This window comes from Glycine soja, chromosome 2, assembly GCF_004193775.1.
Source record: "Glycine soja cultivar W05 chromosome 2, ASM419377v2, whole genome shotgun sequence".
Lineage (NCBI taxonomy): Eukaryota > Viridiplantae > Streptophyta > Magnoliopsida > Fabales > Fabaceae > Glycine > Glycine soja.
This window is the reverse complement of record NC_041003.1, coordinates 49,739,960-49,759,575: the sequence shown is the minus strand read 5'-3', so window position 1 is coordinate 49,759,575 and position 19,616 is coordinate 49,739,960. Positions and strand designations below refer to the sequence as shown.

Here is a 19,616-nt window from a genome sequence, read left to right as displayed (position 1 = left end):
TTATGTACAGTTGGAATACTATGCCACATTCTGTGTGTTGACAGTTAGTTTTGTATCGCTGTGCCCAAAAGCTCTGATAAAAAAATGTTAATTCTCATGCTTAAACCAATGACTTTACAAAGTATGGACAGACATTTACACCACATAATGGATTTGGTACAAGAATAATAAGATTGTTATGTGTATAATTCTTGAGCGAGATTTAGATTGTAACACCATTATGTTTTAAAAAAAAAGTGTAATTACAATTAGAACTTATGTTATTGTTTTTGTAGATAATTACTTTCAATTAATAACATTATTTTAATGCTAACTTATAGATATTCTGAAACTATTTTACAAAAAATGAGTATTGTATAAATAAATTAAAATAAAATATATTTCAATCGAATATTTAATTAAAGTAAAACTTAATTTTAGTTTGAATTATAAATTATAATAATCTTAACATTATCACTCGTGTCATGTACCAAAACTATCTTAACAGTTTGGTCATTCAACATTTATTTATTTATTTTTTTAAAATTCAAAAATAATTTATCATTTGACATATGCATGTGAGTATTAGACACAAAACATTAACATTTCAAAATTAATATAAGAAACTTTAAATATTGCTAAAATAATTAAATCCTTTTTGGGACCAAAATTTAGTATTTTAAAAAATAATTTAACCTAATTTAAAGTTAATTAGTATATAAAATTCGAATTTATAGTTTTTTTAAAATTTAATCGGTATCTTAAATTTAAATTGTATAACTCATAAATTCGAATAGTATAATTAAAATGGTAAAAAATTGAAGGATGTAAGAGCTATTTTTCTAAAATTAAACACCACATTATAACAAATACTAAACGTGACAGTATAAAAAATGCTTTATAAAGATTAAAAAAAAATCTCATTTTAATATTTTTTAATTTTTATATCTCGGAATGAATTAATTTCTACCCTGAGAGAAAAAGGAAAAAAAGAAAAAGAAAAACCACCTTACAAACAACAACACCAACACTGGAATCGTTTGTAGAACTCGTTTGTTTCACTTAAAAGTAGACGAGCTTCCCCTCTTGCTTTACTCTGTTTCTCTTCACTTCTTTTGTTAATCATTCTATAGCGTGTGTGTTGTGAGCACATGAAGATTCTCTCAAGGGCTCAAGGTCTTCTTTTTTGTTTTTCCTCCTTAAAATAATAAATTATTCTTATAATCATATACCCGCTTCACGGTTGTAATTTGTAATCTGATTTTCATCTTTTTAATTTTGGTTGCAGCTCTGAAGTTTCGGTCTCTTCTCAAATGTGGGAAAATAGACCCTTCGTCCTGCAAGTTTTCGTCGTCTTTTTCAAATGGGTCTCCGCCCGAAATGTATGGAAAAGTTAAAGTTAATTCCTTTGTGGATGATGCCTCCCATTCCCAAGACAATGCATTGAAATCGGAGGGCATGAGAAAGACGGTGCACGATGTATGCCGGGTGTTGGACACTTATCCTTGGGGAGCTGCCCTTGAGGATGCCCTCAACACGTTTGATGAAATGCCTCAACCAGAGTTGGTTGTTGGAGTGATCAGGAGGTTGAAGGATGTGAGGGTGGCATTGCATTATTTTAGGTGGGTAGAGAGGAAAACTAAACAACTGCATAGCCCTGAAGCCTACAATGCACTTCTCATGCTTATGGCGAGGACCAGAAATTTGGAGTACTTGGAACAGATTCTTGAAGAAATGAGTATGGCTGGATTTGGACCCTCTAATAATACTTGTATCGAAATGGTTGCTAGTTTTGTCAAGTCACGGAAGCTAAGAGAAGCTTTCGGTGTTATTGAAACAATGAGGAAGTTCAAGTTTCGCCCTGCTTATTCGGCTTATACAACGCTGATTGGTGCTCTCTCTGCAGCTCACGAAGCTGATCCCATGCTGACTCTCTTGCGTCAAATGCAGGAAATAGGTTATGAAGTAACCGTACATTTGTTTACCACACTTATTTGTGTGTTTGCAAGGGAAGGCCGTGTTGATGCCGCTCTATCCTTGCTGGATGAGATGAAGAGTAACTCATTTAATGCTGACCTTGTCCTCTATAATGTATGCATAGACTGTTTTGGAAAAGTTGGTAAGGTGGATATGGCCTGGAAATTCTTTCATGAATTGAAATCACAAGGGTTGGTACCTGACGACGTGACATTTACTAGCATGATAGGGGTTCTTTGCAAGGCTGAGAGGGTGGATGAAGCTGTAGAGTTGTTTGAAGAACTTGACAGCAACAAGAGTGTTCCTTGTGTTTACGCTTATAATACCATGATAATGGGTTATGGTTCAGTTGGGAAATTTAATGAAGCATACAGCTTACTTGAGAGGCAAAAGAGAAAGGGATGTATACCCAGTGTAATTGCATATAATTGCATCCTGACTTGCCTTGGAAGAAAGGGAAAAGTTGAGGAAGCATTGAGAATCCTTGAAGCAATGAAAATGGATGCAGCTCCCAATCTTACATCCTACAATATTTTAATTGACATGCTTTGTAAGGCAGGAGAACTTGAAGCTGCTCTGAAAGTTCAGGACTCCATGAAAGAGGCTGGCTTATTCCCTAATATCATTACCGTAAATATTATGATCGATCGACTGTGTAAAGCTCAAAGACTTGATGAAGCTTGCTCCATATTTTTAGGATTGGATCATAAAGTTTGCACCCCTGACTCAGTAACATTTTGTTCACTCATTGATGGCTTGGGCAGACACGGCAAGGTGAATGATGCCTATATGCTTTATGAAAAGATGTTAGATTCTGGTCAGACTCCAAATGCAGTGGTGTATACATCCCTTATTAGGAACTTTTTCAAGTGTGGTAGGAAGGAAGATGGTCACAAAATCTATAAAGAGATGATGCATAGGGGCTGTTCTCCTGATCTGATGCTCCTTAATAATTACATGGATTGTGTTTTCAAAGCTGGTGAAATTGAGAAAGGTAGGGCTTTGTTTGAAGAAATAAAGGCTCAGGGTTTAACTCCTGATGTTCGGAGTTATTCAATTTTAATTCATGGTCTTGTGAAAGGAGGTTTCTCAAAAGACACATACAAGTTGTTTTATGAAATGAAGGAACAAGGACTGCATTTGGACACCCGTGCTTACAACATAGTTATTGATGGGTTCTGCAAGTCTGGTAAGGTCAACAAAGCTTACCAACTGCTGGAGGAAATGAAGACAAAGGGTCTCCAGCCTACTGTTGTAACTTATGGTTCTGTCATTGATGGACTTGCTAAAATTGACAGGCTGGATGAAGCATATATGTTATTTGAAGAAGCAAAATCAAAAGCTGTTGATTTGAATGTTGTGGTCTATAGTAGTCTTATTGATGGGTTTGGGAAGGTGGGAAGGATTGATGAAGCATATTTAATTTTGGAGGAGTTGATGCAGAAAGGTCTGACTCCAAATACATACACATGGAATTGCTTACTAGATGCATTAGTGAAAGCTGAGGAAATTGATGAAGCTCTTGTCTGCTTCCAGAACATGAAAAACTTGAAATGCCCTCCGAACGAAGTAACTTACAGCATTATGGTAAATGGTCTTTGTAAGGTTAGAAAATTTAATAAGGCCTTTGTGTTTTGGCAAGAAATGCAGAAACAAGGGTTAAAACCCAATACTATCACATACACCACCATGATTTCAGGACTTGCAAGGGTTGGAAACGTTCTAGAGGCAAAAGACCTCTTTGAGAGATTTAAGTCAAGTGGTGGCATACCTGATTCCGCATGTTATAATGCTATGATAGAAGGATTAAGCAATGCCAATAAGGCAATGGATGCATATATACTTTTTGAGGAAACTCGACTTAAAGGTTGTCGTATATATAGCAAAACATGTGTTGTTCTTTTAGATGCGTTGCATAAGGCAGACTGCCTTGAGCAGGCAGCGATTGTTGGTGCTGTCTTAAGGGAAATGGCAAAGTCTCAACATGCTACAAGATTGTCTTGAGAACAGGATGTACATATTGTATTGGTACCGGAATAGAAGTCTGTCTGGCTTCTAGACCAAATTAAGTGGTGGTATTCTCTGAAAGTGCTTACCTCAATACCGGTTCCCACTGATCAGTCAAACTCAGACAAAACGTGGAATTTCCAATGTCCCCAGTTCTTTATAAGGGCCATAAGGTTAATATGGTCCTAGCCTCAAAGGTAATTCTTACTAATTACAATAGTTATTCATGTTCCAGAGTATCTTAATGCTTCATGTAAATGAGTTTTGCAGGTTTAATTTAATGATATACTTGACTTCGTTCTAACTCTAACCATGATTTAGTATGGATTTCTGTTTCACAAGGATTTTTTAAATGCTTGATGGTTTTCCTGAGAAAGAATGTACATATAACTTTCATTTGTGTGTTTACTTGGGTGCCACATTTTTTAATTTCTTTGGCAGATTGTAATATTGCATATTGTGTAAATTATTACTAGATGTCAAGGCAATATATATTATGGTTAAAAACAAGATAATAACCATGCAGTGGTCGATATGCTATGTTCATATTCTCAAATCACCTTCGTAACTTAATTGTCTTGATCCTTGTTATGCTTGTTTGAGGCATGGGTATAAATGTTCTAAACTACACAAATACAGTTAAATTAACATCATTACCAGCATGGATTCTACGAAATAGTGGATTCTGGGCCTTCATCATTATTTATTTTGAAAACGTAATCATGATTTATTTTAAAGTATATTCTTAATGTTTTTATAAATTTTGTTGCAGGGGGCAAGATCCCAATCGATATCCTTCCTTGTATTTTTTTCCCATTCTTGGAGAATGTTCACTCAAATTTGATTGGCAATGGACTGTCTTCAGCTTCTCTCTATACCGTGAGATAATTCTAAGTTAGGGGCCAATTTTTGTCCAGGCTCTTTATCATTTGTCAGCTGCTTTTGAATAATTCATTTCACACTCTTTAAATTTTCTTGAAAGTAATTGAAACTTAAGGAAAGTGTATTTAAATCACATAATGTTATTGGAATGTAATGATTTTGGCATCATATGATGCTTCTGGTTTTGTTTTTTTAACAATTTATTTCGATGGGTACGAAATGTAATATTATTTAGTGGTGAGTACTAATATACATACACCCTATTTCTTATGCCTCAAAATGGGGTGTATAGAGGTGGAAAGAACATAGAAACAGAAAAAAAAAAAAAAGTGATAAATATAATTAACAAGTGACAACACTACTGAGAACAAGGGAGAGGGATATGGAGAAGTGAGCGGAGGAGCGGCCTTAGTTTTGGGATCCAGCGTCGCCGAAAGACCATGCGAGCTTTTAATTGATTGATTATTTCCGCGTCCTAAGAGTGAAATAATCTCTTATTGTCTTTTTTTTTTTCTCTTTCAAGACTTGTTGATTTTTTTTTTGTTAACATTTCTTCTTTTTTTTCAAACTTTAGCTATTTATAATTTTAAAACAATCACTTTCAATTTATTTACTAAATCTTAATAGTTTATACTTTCAAATTATTTTTTAAGTATTTTTTGTATATTAAATTAGAAAAAACTTAATGAGCTTTTCTCTAAAGAATGACATGTGACATTCTTTAAAAAATTTAATCTCTTTTGAATAAATATGCATGGCTTTGTTTTATAATTTTAATATTGAACTTGAATTCCTGCATAATACATTTTAGATAATAGTAAATTGGTTTTTCTTCTTTTCTTTAAGTGAGTCATGACTGTATTTTCCAAGTATTATTGCATGATAATATCATTCTATATAAAATAAAATATGTTTTACTCTCGAATCATCATTCAATAATTACATCATATGATTGAAAATTTTCAAACAATTATTTTAATTAAAATAAATCTATGCAACATTATTAAATAAAATTTACACTTAAATAAAATATTATTAAATAAGTTGATCCTCGTGCTCGGGAAAAAGGTATTATATCTATAATTTTATGAATCAAATATTTATATGGGTTATGAATCAAAGATTAATTTATTTATCAAGGATGATTGAATCGATGAAGCTCCTATTTATCTTAGCATTTAAAAATGTTTTTTTTCTTCTAATTTTAATAAATAAAAAAACTTGTGTTTTAATATAGATTTATAATTAAGATCAATTTAAATACACATATTAATTATGTTTATCTGGTTAAAAATTATAATTAATTTAATTAAAATCATCCTATCTAACTTTAAAACAAATTAGCCCAAAATTTAATATCTTAAAAAATTATTCAACCAAATAAGTTCAGTGATACTCATTCATGAAGTAAATGAATCTCTTTCCAAAGTTTATATTTTAAACTATTTTATTACAGATTATCATTCATCTTAAATATAATTTTATATTAACTACTTTCACAATATATCATAAGATTATAATCTCTGTTCGTGCATATATGTTTATTTCATAGGACTAATCTAAGGAAAATACTTAACGTGTACGAAGCAACACGAACCAAGTGGCCAAATATTATAGTAGTATTTCCTCCATGTTCTTTTGACAAACCACACCTTGATTGATTACTCAATCTTAATTAATTCTCATGTGTAACTAACTTGTTTGATTATATTCTATGTTCGTGAATATCTGTTCATTTCATTTTCATTTTAATTAACCTCAGCGTTGAAAAATTCAACATGGGGTTCATAAGTTCATTAGGCAAACAATACTTATTCTAAGCTAACAAGTTGTTGGCATGATGTTACTGATTTCTTGATTTCCTTAAATAAGATCTTGGATTTAAATTTTGTGCATGAAAAAAAACATGATCAAAATGAGAGATCTTACTAAAGGTGGATCAACCAAATTCTTTAACAAAAATTAGTCACTTATTCCTAGCTTTTGAGATTATAATCTTGCTTTAAAAAGCCACTAGTTGACTAACTTGAGCAAACTCACTAGCATGGAGATGGAGCTTCACATTTCCTTATCTACAATCCTTCCTTTCTTCATCTTAGTGTTCATGCTAATAATCAACATAGTTTGGAGATCAAAAACCAAGAATTCAAACTCCAAGTTGCCACCAGGACCAAGGAAGCTACCTCTCATCGGAAACATACACCACCTTGGAACTCTGCCTCATAGATCCCTAGCAAGATTGGCAAATCAATATGGTCCTCTCATGCATATGCAGCTTGGTGAGCTATCCTGCATAATGGTATCTTCCCCCGAAATGGCGAAAGAAGTGATGAAGACACATGATATCATCTTTGCAAATAGGCCTTATGTGCTTGCTGCTGATGTTATCACTTATGGCTCTAAGGGCATGACCTTCAGCCCGCAAGGAACTTATTGGAGGCAGATGAGAAAGATTTGCACCATGGAACTGCTAGCACCAAAGCGTGTTGACTCCTTCAGATCAATCAGGGAACAAGAGTTGTCAATTTTTGTCAAAGAGATGTCTTTGAGTGAAGGGTCACCTATCAATCTCAGTGAGAAGATTAGTTCATTGGCATATGGGCTAATATCACGGATTGCTTTTGGTAAAAAATCCAAAGACCAAGAGGCTTATATAGAATTTATGAAGGGTGTCACTGATACAGTTTCAGGGTTCTCTCTTGCTGATCTGTATCCTTCCATTGGACTTCTTCAAGTTCTTACTGGGATTAGGCCTAGAGTTGAGAAAATCCGTCGAGGAATGGATAGGATAATTGATAACATTGTTAGGGATCACAGAGACAAAAATTCGGACACACAGCCTGTTGTTGGTGAAGAAAATGGGGAAGATCTAGTTGATGTTCTTTTAAGGCTTCAGAAGAATGGTAACCTCCAACACCCCTTATCTGACACTGTTGTCAAAGCAACCATTATGGTTAGTATCATAGTATGTCTCTGTTAAAAATCTATGCAAATTTGCTAAGATAACTATATTTTGTAGATATGATTTTATTTTTCTCAATTGATGATTGTTTGATGCAGTAGTAGAAGTAGGATTGATAATATTGGTCTTGAACATCTTTTACGATATTGTCAACTTGTTTAATATTTTACCAATAGATAAACCCATCAGAATTTCCAAATCCGGGTCAATAGTAGACTTCCTCCTATGACAATCATCAAGAGCTGTCCTATTTTAATTTATATGTAGTTATCTACTCATTTAATCTAATGTTTTGAACTGAAGTTCTGGTTTTAAGTTATTAACACTTTAGACTATGATTTACATTAAGCTAAACGAAATAACTGATAACGCTATGTTTAGAATGCTTTTACTTTTCCCTTATTAGAGAGTGCTGAAATTACTTTTGGTGAAGGATATCATTTGTATCTTTTATTCTGAACGTACTTTTAAAGGTTTGAAATGGTAATCCAAACATGCACTAAGTTTGATTCTGTGATGAACTCTTGGTGATTTTATTTAACTATGCACTACTGAAATGCCCCAACATTTCTTTCTGTCAGGACATATTCAGTGCTGGAAGCGAGACGACTTCAACAACGATGGAGTGGGCAATGTCAGAACTTGTGAAGAACCCAAGGATGATGGAGAAAGCACAAATTGAGGTAAGAAGAGTCTTTGATCCAAAAGGATACGTGGATGAAACAAGTATTCATGAACTGAAATACTTGAGATCAGTTATCAAGGAAACTTTGCGTTTGCATACACCTGTTCCATTGCTGCTTCCAAGGGAATGCAGTGAGAGATGTGAGATTAATGGGTATGAGATACCAGCCAAGAGCAAAGTCATAGTTAATGCATGGGCAATTGGGAGGGATCCTAACTATTGGATTGAAGCTGAGAAGTTTAGTCCTGAAAGGTTCATTGATTGCTCAATTGATTACAAAGGTGGTGAGTTTCAGTTTATTCCATTTGGAGCTGGAAGGAGGATATGCCCTGGCATCAATCTTGGCATTGTTAATGTTGAATTCTCACTTGCAAATTTGCTTTTCCATTTCGATTGGAAGATGGCTCCAGGGAATAGTCCCCAAGAACTTGATATGACTGAATCCTTTGGCTTGTCACTAAAAAGAAAACAGGATTTGCAGTTGATTCCTATCACTTACCACACAGCTGCATAATTGAGTGTCATTAACTCTTTATCATAAATTGAAAATCTCAGTTAGTTATATGATGGAGAAAATTTGTTTGGACTTAGGACCATGGACATGCAATCTAGGACCACATAATTTCTCCAAGCTAAGGCCATAACTGTTGTGTGCAGTTCCTATCAGGCATTGGCCACGTGTGGCCAATAGCTAATGTGTCATCCTTCTTTCTCTCTTTTAAAATTTGGCTTGTATCCTAGAGTAAGTCCTTTAAATTTATTTTCTGTAATTCACAGCCATAACTCCAGAAATTAGAACATGAGTTTAATTACTTTTAAGATTCATGAGACCGTACAGAGAATCACTATATTATGTGTGTGGAATCATGTTTAAGTCATTTAGTATTATTTTATGTCAACTGTGATCATGGTAAAATTATTAACTAATTTTAAACTTATGAAAAGATCAATTCACTTAAATTTAAAATATAAAGGATTAAATTATTATTTTTAAAACATAAGAGACTAATTGAATCTAATTAATAAAATAAGATAAATAATTAGACGTGTAATTTAGCATGTTTTCTTAAAAAAGACTTTGTACCCTAAAACTAGCACTTCTTTTTTTCATACATACAGATTAAAGTAGATTAAAGTTGACTATGTATTGATTTTCACTTTTGATTTGTAATGGAAGTTTGATATATCAATATAACATTGATTTGCACGGATTAATTTGCAAATGAAAAATAATATAAATATTTCCTTTAAAAAAGAATATAAATATTTATATAGAATTTTTTTAGAGAAATAAGTTTATATCATTTAATTAATAATCAAATGAGGAGTACACAGGAGAATTTACTGAAAAATATAGAGACTAGAATAAGATGGAGGTAAGATTGTTCATGGTTTGGTTATTAAACAACCCACAACCATAACTACTAAATAATCAGATTATAAGTGATTTTTTTTAAAAGACATCATAAGTGATTATTATAATCATACCCAAATTTATATAACTAGTAATGGTTTGGTTTAACCGGATACTGATTTTAAAAAAACTGATTATGTAATTGGTTATATAATCATAATCGGTTATATAACTTGTTATGAATATGTAACTGGTTTTAAAAATAAAAAGAAAAAATAGGTGATGTAATATAAAATAATTTTATAATGTTATTTAAATATAAATTTTTATATATGTATAATAAATTTATTAACTTTTATAATAACTATATTAAAAAATATAATAATCATAATTTCTAATTAATTAATAATGTAAAATTATTTTATATTGTGCTAACATAACAATTAAACTCAAATAAACATTTTTTTTATAGTTATTATATTTTTATAATTGATTTTATGCATTAAAACTATGTTGGAACTTCACATAATTTCCTTATCTACAATCCTTCCTTTCTTCTTCTTAGTGTTCACGATAATCAACACACTTTGGAGATCAAAAACAAAGAATTCAAACTCCAAGTTGCCACAAGGACCAAGAAAGCTACCCTTCATAGGGAGTATACAGCACCTTGGAACTTTGCCCCATAGGTCCCTAGCAAGATTGGCAAGTCAATATGGTCCTCTCATGCATATGCAGCTTGGTGAGCTTTGCTGTATAGTGGTATCTTCGCCCCAAATGGCGAAAGAAGTGATGAACACACATGATATCATCTTTGCAAATAGGCCTTATGTGCCATGCTGCTGATGTTATCACTTTTGGCTCTAAGGGCATGACCTTCAGCCCGCAAGGAACTTATTGGAGGCAGATGAGAAAGATTTGCACCATGGAATTGCTAGCACCAAAGCGTGTCGAGTCCTTCAGATCAATCAGGGAACGAGAGTTATCATTTTTTGTCAGAGATATCTTTGATTGAAGGGTCACCTATTAATCTCAGTGAGAAGATTACTTCATTGGCATATGGGTTACACTATCACGGATTGTTTTCGGTAAAAAATCCAAAGACCAAGAGGCTTATATGGTGCATATGAAGGGTGTCGTTGAGACAATTGAAGGGTTTTCTCTTGCTGATCTGTATCCTTCCATTGGACTTCTTCAAGTTCTTACTGGGATTAAGACTAGAGTTGAGAAGATCCAACGAGGAATGGATACGATACTCGAGAACATTGTTAGGGATCACAGAAACAAAACTTTGGACACACAGGCTATTGGTGAAGAAAATGGGGAATATCTAGTTGATGTTCTTTTAAGGCTTCCCTGTCTGACAGTGTGTTGTCAAAGCAACCATTTTGGTTAGCATGTTTGTTAAAAATCTATGCAAAAATGCAAACATAATTATATCAAATCAAATATTTTTTTATATCATTTTTTTTTCCTCAATTGATGATTATTTGATTCAATCAATGTGAGATTGAAAATTGAGCTTGGACATCTTTTACAAGAGACTTGCCAATAACAAATTCTCCAATACATTATTATTAACTAAAATTTATTAAAATTCACATATTTATATTTATAGATCATACTTCTTATTTAAGTAGTCTTATATATGATCTTATAATTTTGAACAACTTTTAACCACTAATAGAAAGTAAGTTAAAAGGCTGCTTGTTGCTGAACAGGCTGGAGAGGATACAAACTTGTTACAATGAATTTGTTAGACGGTGCGTGTTACGGACCAAGTTATAATGATAGACCCAATTGAAGTATTAAGAGGATTGTTATTAAATAATAGATAATATGAGGTAGGTTCTAGAGTGGAGTTTGTTAAGATATGCAGTTATATATATCATTGTATTGCTCTACGAGGGGAGAGAAGAATGAATTCAGTTTTAGTTTTCTATTTCCCCTCGTAATCTTCTTTGGAGTTTTCCCTTACTAGAAAAGGGTTCACAACAGTGTGTATCAAAGCAACCATCTTGTTTGATATTTTACATATAGAAAACCTTGCAAGATTTCCAAATCCGAGTCATTTAGTAGACTGCCTCATCAGTCATCAAGAGCCCTGGGTGCACTTCATATTTTAATTTATATGGAGTAATGTACTGAATACTGATCTAATGTTTTGAACTGAAGTGCCGGATTTAAATTATTCACACTTAAACTATGACTTACATTAAATTAAACTGATAAATTCTGGTGATTATTACTTAAACTCGTTAGAAATGTAATAATACTAACACCCTAACATTTCTTTCAGGACATTTTCAGTGAAGAACCCAAGGGTGATGGAGAAAGTGCAAATTGAGGTAAGAAGGGTCTTTAATGGAAAAGGATACGTGGATGAAACAAGTATTCATGAACTAAAATACTTGAGATCAGTTATCAAAGAAACTCTGCGTTTACATCCACCTTCTCCATTGATGCTTTCAAGGGAATGCAGTAAGAGATGTGAGATTAATGGGTATGAGATACAAATCAAAAGCAAAGTCATAGTTAATGCATGGGCAATTGGGAGGGATCCTAAATATTGGATTGAGGCTGAGAAATTTAGTCCTGAGAGGTTCATTGATTGCTCAATTGATTACGAAGGTGGTGAGTTTCAGTTTATTCCATATGGAGCTGGAAGGAGGATATGCCCTGGCATCAATTTTGGCATTGTTAATGTTGAATTCTCACTTGCAAATTTGCTTTTCCATTTTGACTGGAAAATGGCTCAAGGGAATGGGCCTGAGGAACTTGATATGACTGAATCCTTTGGCTTGTGAGTCAAAAGAAAACAGGATTTGCAGTTGATTCCTATCACTTACCAAACAGCTACAACATAAGGCCATAACTATTGTGTTATTAAAATGAGGCTGCTCTCAAACATTTTACTGCCGTGGATTTCTTTTTTATGTTTTTTGTGAATGATGCATGATTTCATTTGATTGTTGACTACATCAATTTCTTAATCGAACTAACAAGTCTCAATTATCTATATCACCATTTATATTTTTCTGTTTAAATATAAAAAATGCATTTTAAATATATATTTTTAAACTTTCCTATTAATAATTATTTATAATTTCTACTTATTTATTACAACCATTTAGTTATTATTCATTGTTGTCTATTATAAATATATAATAGACTTTAAAAAATACAATGAGAAAAATAATAATTAATTATATGCTAAGTAGGTTAGTAATTTATATAATTGTTTTTCTTTTTTTACAGAAAAAACTTATATCATTTCTTTACCAATAAAGTGTTGGATACAACTTGGTATGTAACAAAAGATTTGAGAACTAGCATGAAATTGGTAATGGCTGTGGCCGAGAGCCATGTTTTAGTAACTTAATTGAACTGGTCGAGACACTAATTCTTGCTCAAATTGGATGAATAGGTGACTGAACCAGATCACATTAAAATACTTTAAAACTCATCACAGTTTGCATCTATAATTATACACAATTTAAGAACATATACTCCTCACAGCATCCATTTTGAAGTGAAAATGTCACAGTTCACCACAAGTTTCAAGTTTGATTTACCATGTTTACACAGTGAATTATTAATTTGGAGAATAGCCTAAGGCTGCCTACAATTGATTCACACAGTAGGTCAGACACTTCCTTGGACCCCCACACAGTGGGAGATTTATAGCACCAAATTACCCCTGTTTTCAGCCTAAAGGGTCTACTTGTGAAAAGAAGCCTAAGGTCAATTTTCCTTTGTTATCTCAAGTCAAAAACAATATTGTTCCTGTTGTCTCCCTTTGATGCTCGACTCATGGTTTGATTTGGCAAGTCCTACTACTGGTTGTTCTTTGAGATTTGAGGGTCCTAATTTTAAGCTGTAACCTTGAGGTTTTCTGCTGCTTTATGTTCTATTATATTTTTGTTCCCTTGGAAAACTGCAAACCATGTCTTGTGATTTTTTCTTTTCCCCCCTGGTAATATTTTCTTTCGATGAGAACAAACAAAAGCAGGCAAGATAACTCATTTTGTTTCTCCCATGCAAACAAGATTACATGTTACCATACTATACATATTATCTGAATTTGATAAAAGTGTCCATTCTTAATTAATTGAAGAGCTTGAGGCTGGATTTTTCATCAAATGCTGAGGCAACAACCAATTTTTTAAATTGTATTACAGAATCATGTTAACAAAAATAATTTTATGTGTTACGAATAGCACAAAGGCCCATGCAGCTGGCATAGTACGTGAAGGTAGTGCACAGCACCAGATCGTGCCTTTAGAGGATAGGAACAGTAATTAGGAGCTACAAATAGCAAGGCCCAAAAGACAAATTAAGACTAAGTGCTGAATGTGTAACCAGGTTCATGCAAGCATGCACGTGAATAAGGAATATCGCAATACTATAGGTTAATATAGAGTCTTCTAGAAGATGCTAGTGGAATAAAGGGATTTTGGTGTTAGTGATATTTCTGCTTTTGTGAGCTTTTGCGTAGGCCTTGTCCCCTTAGCTTTCTTCTTCTTCTCTTCTTCTCTTCTTCTTGTTCTTCTTCTGGAGGCTGCTTGGTCCTCGAACTCCAAGCTCTAACATTATGTAAGTTTAACATATCTCTTTTGTGCCCGCAGGGTTCAAATTGGAATTGGAAAATAAGATCATAAACCTAGATGATGATGATGCTGGGTGTACATCAAAAGCATTGCATGGAAAGAAAGCCATTTCTCAAACTATTGCAGAAAATGAACATCCATGTTCATCGGATGCAATCAGGCACAAAAGCATTTTTACAGAAGCACAAAGGATTGAAGCAATCAAAAGAAAATGTTTATATGATATGCAGAGTTCTACTTCCTCATCTTCTTCTGATGAATCATTTGAGTTTGACGGAAGTAATCCCCCTAAGAGAAGAAAAACTGCGCTGGATAGTTCTGGATTAAACTCTTTGCCAAGGTACATGGAGCAATGAGCTATGTTAAATATCCTTTAGTAGCCATATATCCTTTTGTTTGGTTATATTGAAAACAACTAACTTAGTCTTTTATTTGTCCAGTTTCTTCCTCACTCCCAAAATCTAGAGCAGGAGGATCTCAGTCAATATTAAATGCAGAAGTTTAGATTACTTCTTAGTTTTAAAAGTATACACATGTTAATATTTTTTTTTTTTATCCATAGGAATCAAACATGGTACCAAAGAATTTATAATACTCACACACATGTTTAACAAACTAACCGAACTAGACCTCTTTGATATATACATGTTATATTGCACATATGGTAGTCACAGTACGTTTGTATTTATTAAATGCACTTTATTTAACTGATAATTTCTGTGCTATCTACTACTACATTTGTTCAATTATGTATGGATGCATAACGACATATGTAGAGAAATTTCCATACTTTCATAATTATTATAAACTTCTACTGGGTTTAACTTCGAATAATTTTGACAGATTAGTGTTGAAACTGGTGGTACTTGAAAGATTTGAACCTGGAAATCTTAATTTCCACTTTGTGGGGTTAGGAGAAAAACAGTGATAGGCGTTTTAATACTCTGCAAGAAACTGTGCATTCAAATATCGATCGTCACGTTCCCAATAAATTTCATATCTTTGTTTACCTTAGACTCATCTTAGTGATTAAAGATCTATTGGAATTTGAAAATCGATAAATTAAGTGCCTAGGTAACCTTACGTTAAAACAGGAAATTGATAGTACAAATTTTAAGTAGCAAACATTAACTTAGCAGGATTGATTGGATACTTTTGTGTAGTTGAAGTTGAATGTAAGAAGTTAAGGACAAAAAGAGAAAAAGTAATAAAGTAGTTTAAATTTAAGAAATACGAACTTAGAAGATTGGGGGGTGACTTGCCAAAAAATGTACAAGCAAAGCAATATATAAAATGAGTTTTGAGCATTTTGAAGGAAACCAAGTTCTCATCTTCTTAGCACCTTTACTTAATCATAGTGTGTTAACTTTATGGTCCTACTAAAATGGTAACAGGATTGAAAGAAATGGGATCTAAAATTAAATCTGTTTAGTTTCTTACTTGGACCTCAAATGCTTCACTTATTTATGTGTTCCTCTATTGACAAAATATAGGTATCATGTATGTTGCGTTAATTTGACAAGTTGGTCTATATTCTCTTGGAAGCATCAGAAATACTGTTGACAACGATACTTGTTTAATTTTGTCCATAAATCCTTAAAAAAAGAAGTTAACATTTAGGTACTGACTCCGTTTAGTGCTACCTCTCCCTACTAGGATATTTTAGTAATTTTATACCATCATTCAATTATAGACTATCATTTGAATTATTGTAAGATAATTTATTTATACTATGTAAATTGATTTTCTTTTTTTGACTACATTAAATTGATTATTTTCTTTTTTTTACTGGGATTAGATTGATTTAATTTTTTTACTAGGATTAAATTGATTTTCTATATCTCATTAATTACTCCCATGAAAATAGATGTCTTATTAATTCCTCACCTTCATTTAATTAATAATTTGGTAAATATAGTAAATCATGATTTTTTGAAGAAGAAAAGATGTTTCTTTTTTATTGGTTCGCCAAAAAAAATAATTAAAAATCACAATACAAAACAAAAAGAATTAATTATTTTTAAAAAAATCAATACAAAAAAATCGCAACACCCTCTGGCTCAAAAAAAAAAATAGTGAATACTATTCACCCATTGATACCATATGATGGCAAAAAAAAATCCCTTGACCAATCTCACTGTACAATGTATATTTTTCACTCTAATGAATTAAAAATATTTTTTCCGAAAAAAAAGCATGTAGGAGTCACAAAATTTTTTTAGAAAATAATTATACACCCCAAAAGTAAAAAATGATTAAATAAGAAAAAAATATTATATATATATATATGAGAGAAATGATTGCAGAATAAAATGATTCTCTATAATATCCCTTAAAGAAGTGATATATTATTTGAATCCTAATTTTAAGTATGAAATAAATTATGTAGATAAATGTCCCACCTTGTGGGTACTTTAGGTCTTCGATGAAGATTTATTACAAATTTTTATAATGAATACTTAACATTAATGATATTATTATGTAATTAATATATATTTATTAAATATATATATGTGACTTTGTTTTATAAGAATCTATATATAAAGATAATGCATGAATATTTTTTTAGGGGGAATATATTTTTTATTTCATAACACATTGAAATGCATGTATATATCAAATATTGCATACTATATAATATAATACTGCATTTTAAAAAATTAATATATTCATTAAATGTATGACTTTATTATATACAATAATATAACTTTTAATATGAATTTTAATATATTCATTAAATGTATGAATTTTGATATATATATATAACATTCATCATTAAATAACAATAATAATTATTAAGTCTAATAGATTTTAACATTAAAATTTTCAATCTCATTAATTTAATCATTCAATATAAAATTATGTTAATTAATTGACTTAAATACATTTTTGTTATTATAATTCAGTGTTTTATTTTATTTTTTTTCTTTCTAATTTTTTTTTTTGGTTTTCATTTTTTCAACATATGTTAATTTTATTTTTCGTCTTTAAGATATTTTAAATAATACTTCGAACAGCAAGAATAAATGCTTTAAGTAGTGAAAAAATACAGGGGTTTAAAATTATATATATATATATATATATATATATATATATATATATATATATAAGTTACATTAATATGCTTTAATAATATACATTAAATTCTGATTCTTAAAATAAATACAGGATTTGAGTGTGAAGATATATTTATCCAATTGATATCTATATATCCATATCCATTTCTCCTTGCACACCTACCTAGGTAGAGATCTACAGTCATGGTGATGGAGCTTCAAAGCCAGAACAACCCTTTCTCTATTCACTTGATTACCTTCTTTTTGTTTCTCTTGTTCCTGTTATTCAAATTAGTTAAGAAATCGAGTTCCAACAACACCAGCAAATTACCTCCAGGACCAAAGACACTACCTCTCATAGGGAACCTACACCAGCTTGTTGGTTCAAAGAGTCATCACTGCTTTAAAAAATTGGCAGACAAGTATGGTCCTCTAATGCACCTAAAACTGGGAGAGGTATCCAACATCATAGTCACTTCAAAAGAATTGGCACAAGAGATTATGAGAACTCAGGATCTCAACTTTGCAGATAGACCAAACCTTGTATCCACAAAAATAGTTTCCTACAACGCCACCAGCATTTCCTTCGCCCCACATGGAGACTATTGGAGGCAACTGCGAAAGTTGTGCACAGTGGAGCTATTAACATCAAAGAGAGTGCAATCTTTTCGGTCCATAAGAGAAGACGAGGTGTCTGAGCTTGTTCAGAAAATACGTGCAGGTGCAAGTGAAGAAGGGTCCGTTTTCAATCTCTCTCAGCACATTTACCCTATGACTTATGCGATTGCGGCACGAGCTTCTTTTGGTAAGAAGAGTAAATACCAAGAAATGTTCATATCGTTGATTAAGGAACAGTTGAGTCTCATAGGAGGGTTCTCTCTTGCTGATCTCTACCCTTCTATTGGACTACTCCAAATCATGGCCAAGGCCAAAGTTGAAAAAGTCCACAGAGAGGTTGATAGGGTGTTGCAAGACATCATCGACCAACACAAGAGCAGGAAAAGCACCGACCGTGAAGCAGTGGAAGATCTGGTTGATGTCCTTCTCAAGTTTCGGTCGGAAAATGAATTGCAATATCCCCTGACTGATGACAACCTTAAAGCCGTCATCCAGGTTAGTAACATATGCATGTACCACAAATTTACAATAACTCAGGCAACCTAATTGAATATATAAATGTAAAGATATAAACATTTATAAAGTTATTAAAAAAACAAGGCAAGAAATTGTTCGGCTTCTAACTATTTGAATATAAAGAAGATCAAAGAATTTATGACTTAATTGGTTGTGTAGAAGAAAATGCAAACCACTCCAGATAAATAATTTTAATCCCTTTGCAGGACATGTTTATTGGTGGTGGTGAAACATCATCTTCCACTGTGGAATGGTCAATGTCAGAAATGGTAAGGAACCCTTGGGCGATGGAAAAAGCACAAGCTGAGGTAAGAAAGGTGTTTGATAGCAAAGGATATGTGAATGAGGCAGAGTTGCACCAATTGACATACTTAAAGTGCATCATCAGAGAAGCTATGAGGTTACATCCACCTGTGCCATTGTTAATTCCTAGAGTAAATAGAGAGAGGTGCAAAATCAATGGATATGAGATACCAGCTAAGACCAGGGTCTTTATCAATGCTTGGGCAATTGGAAGGGATCCCAAGTATTGGACTGAAGCTGAAAGTTTCAAACCTGAGAGGTTTCTTAATAGCTCTATTGATTTTAAGGGCACAAACTATGAATTTATCCCATTTGGTGCTGGAAGGAGAATCTGCCCAGGCATTTCATTTGCTACACCTAACATTGAGCTGCCACTTGCTCATTTGCTTTACCATTTTGATTGGAAGCTTCCCAACAATATGAAGAATGAAGAACTTGACATGACTGAGTCATATGGGGCTACAGCAAGAAGAGCAAAAGACCTATGCTTGATTCCCATTACCGTTCGACCTTAAAATTAAATGTCATAAACTATTTAAATTTTATCTTTTACTATTCTCAGCATCTTGTATGGTAATTTGGGCAAACAAGAATATATATCTCCAATGACTTTATGCACTTCATTTTCATGTTCTCTTTAAATAAAATTTATTTTCGTTGTTTGAAA

General features: G+C 32.5%; 3 protein-coding genes and 1 pseudogene across 3 annotated transcripts; all 4 read left to right on the top strand.

Annotated features, from left to right (window-relative positions):
* The first annotated feature begins 980 nt into the window (after positions 1 to 980).
* On the top strand, positions 981 to 5,013 carry LOC114403077 (pentatricopeptide repeat-containing protein At3g06920-like). Its single transcript, XM_028365804.1, has 3 exons — positions 981 to 1,155; positions 1,268 to 4,160; positions 4,736 to 5,013. The coding sequence occupies exons 1-2, from the start codon at positions 1,131 to 1,133 to the stop codon at positions 3,958 to 3,960; spliced, it is 2,718 nt and encodes a 905-aa protein (XP_028221605.1). The 5' UTR covers positions 981 to 1,130; the 3' UTR covers positions 3,961 to 4,160; positions 4,736 to 5,013.
* A 1,614-nt stretch (positions 5,014 to 6,627) lies between these two features.
* Positions 6,628 to 9,340, top strand: LOC114403069 (cytochrome P450 71D10-like). Its single transcript, XM_028365790.1, has 2 exons — positions 6,628 to 7,798; positions 8,389 to 9,340. Exons 1-2 carry the CDS (start codon positions 6,890 to 6,892, stop codon positions 9,004 to 9,006), a joined length of 1,527 nt encoding a protein of 508 aa, XP_028221591.1. The 5' UTR covers positions 6,628 to 6,889; the 3' UTR covers positions 9,007 to 9,340.
* A 1,016-nt stretch (positions 9,341 to 10,356) lies between these two features.
* Positions 10,357 to 12,713, top strand: LOC114377045 (annotated as a pseudogene).
* Positions 12,714 to 17,653: 4,940 nt separating this feature from the next.
* LOC114403059 (cytochrome P450 71D10-like) lies at positions 17,654 to 19,616 on the top strand. The gene is made up of 2 exons (XM_028365780.1): positions 17,654 to 18,625; positions 18,853 to 19,616. The coding sequence occupies exons 1-2, from the start codon at positions 17,717 to 17,719 to the stop codon at positions 19,462 to 19,464; spliced, it is 1,521 nt and encodes a 506-aa protein (XP_028221581.1). The 5' UTR covers positions 17,654 to 17,716; the 3' UTR covers positions 19,465 to 19,616.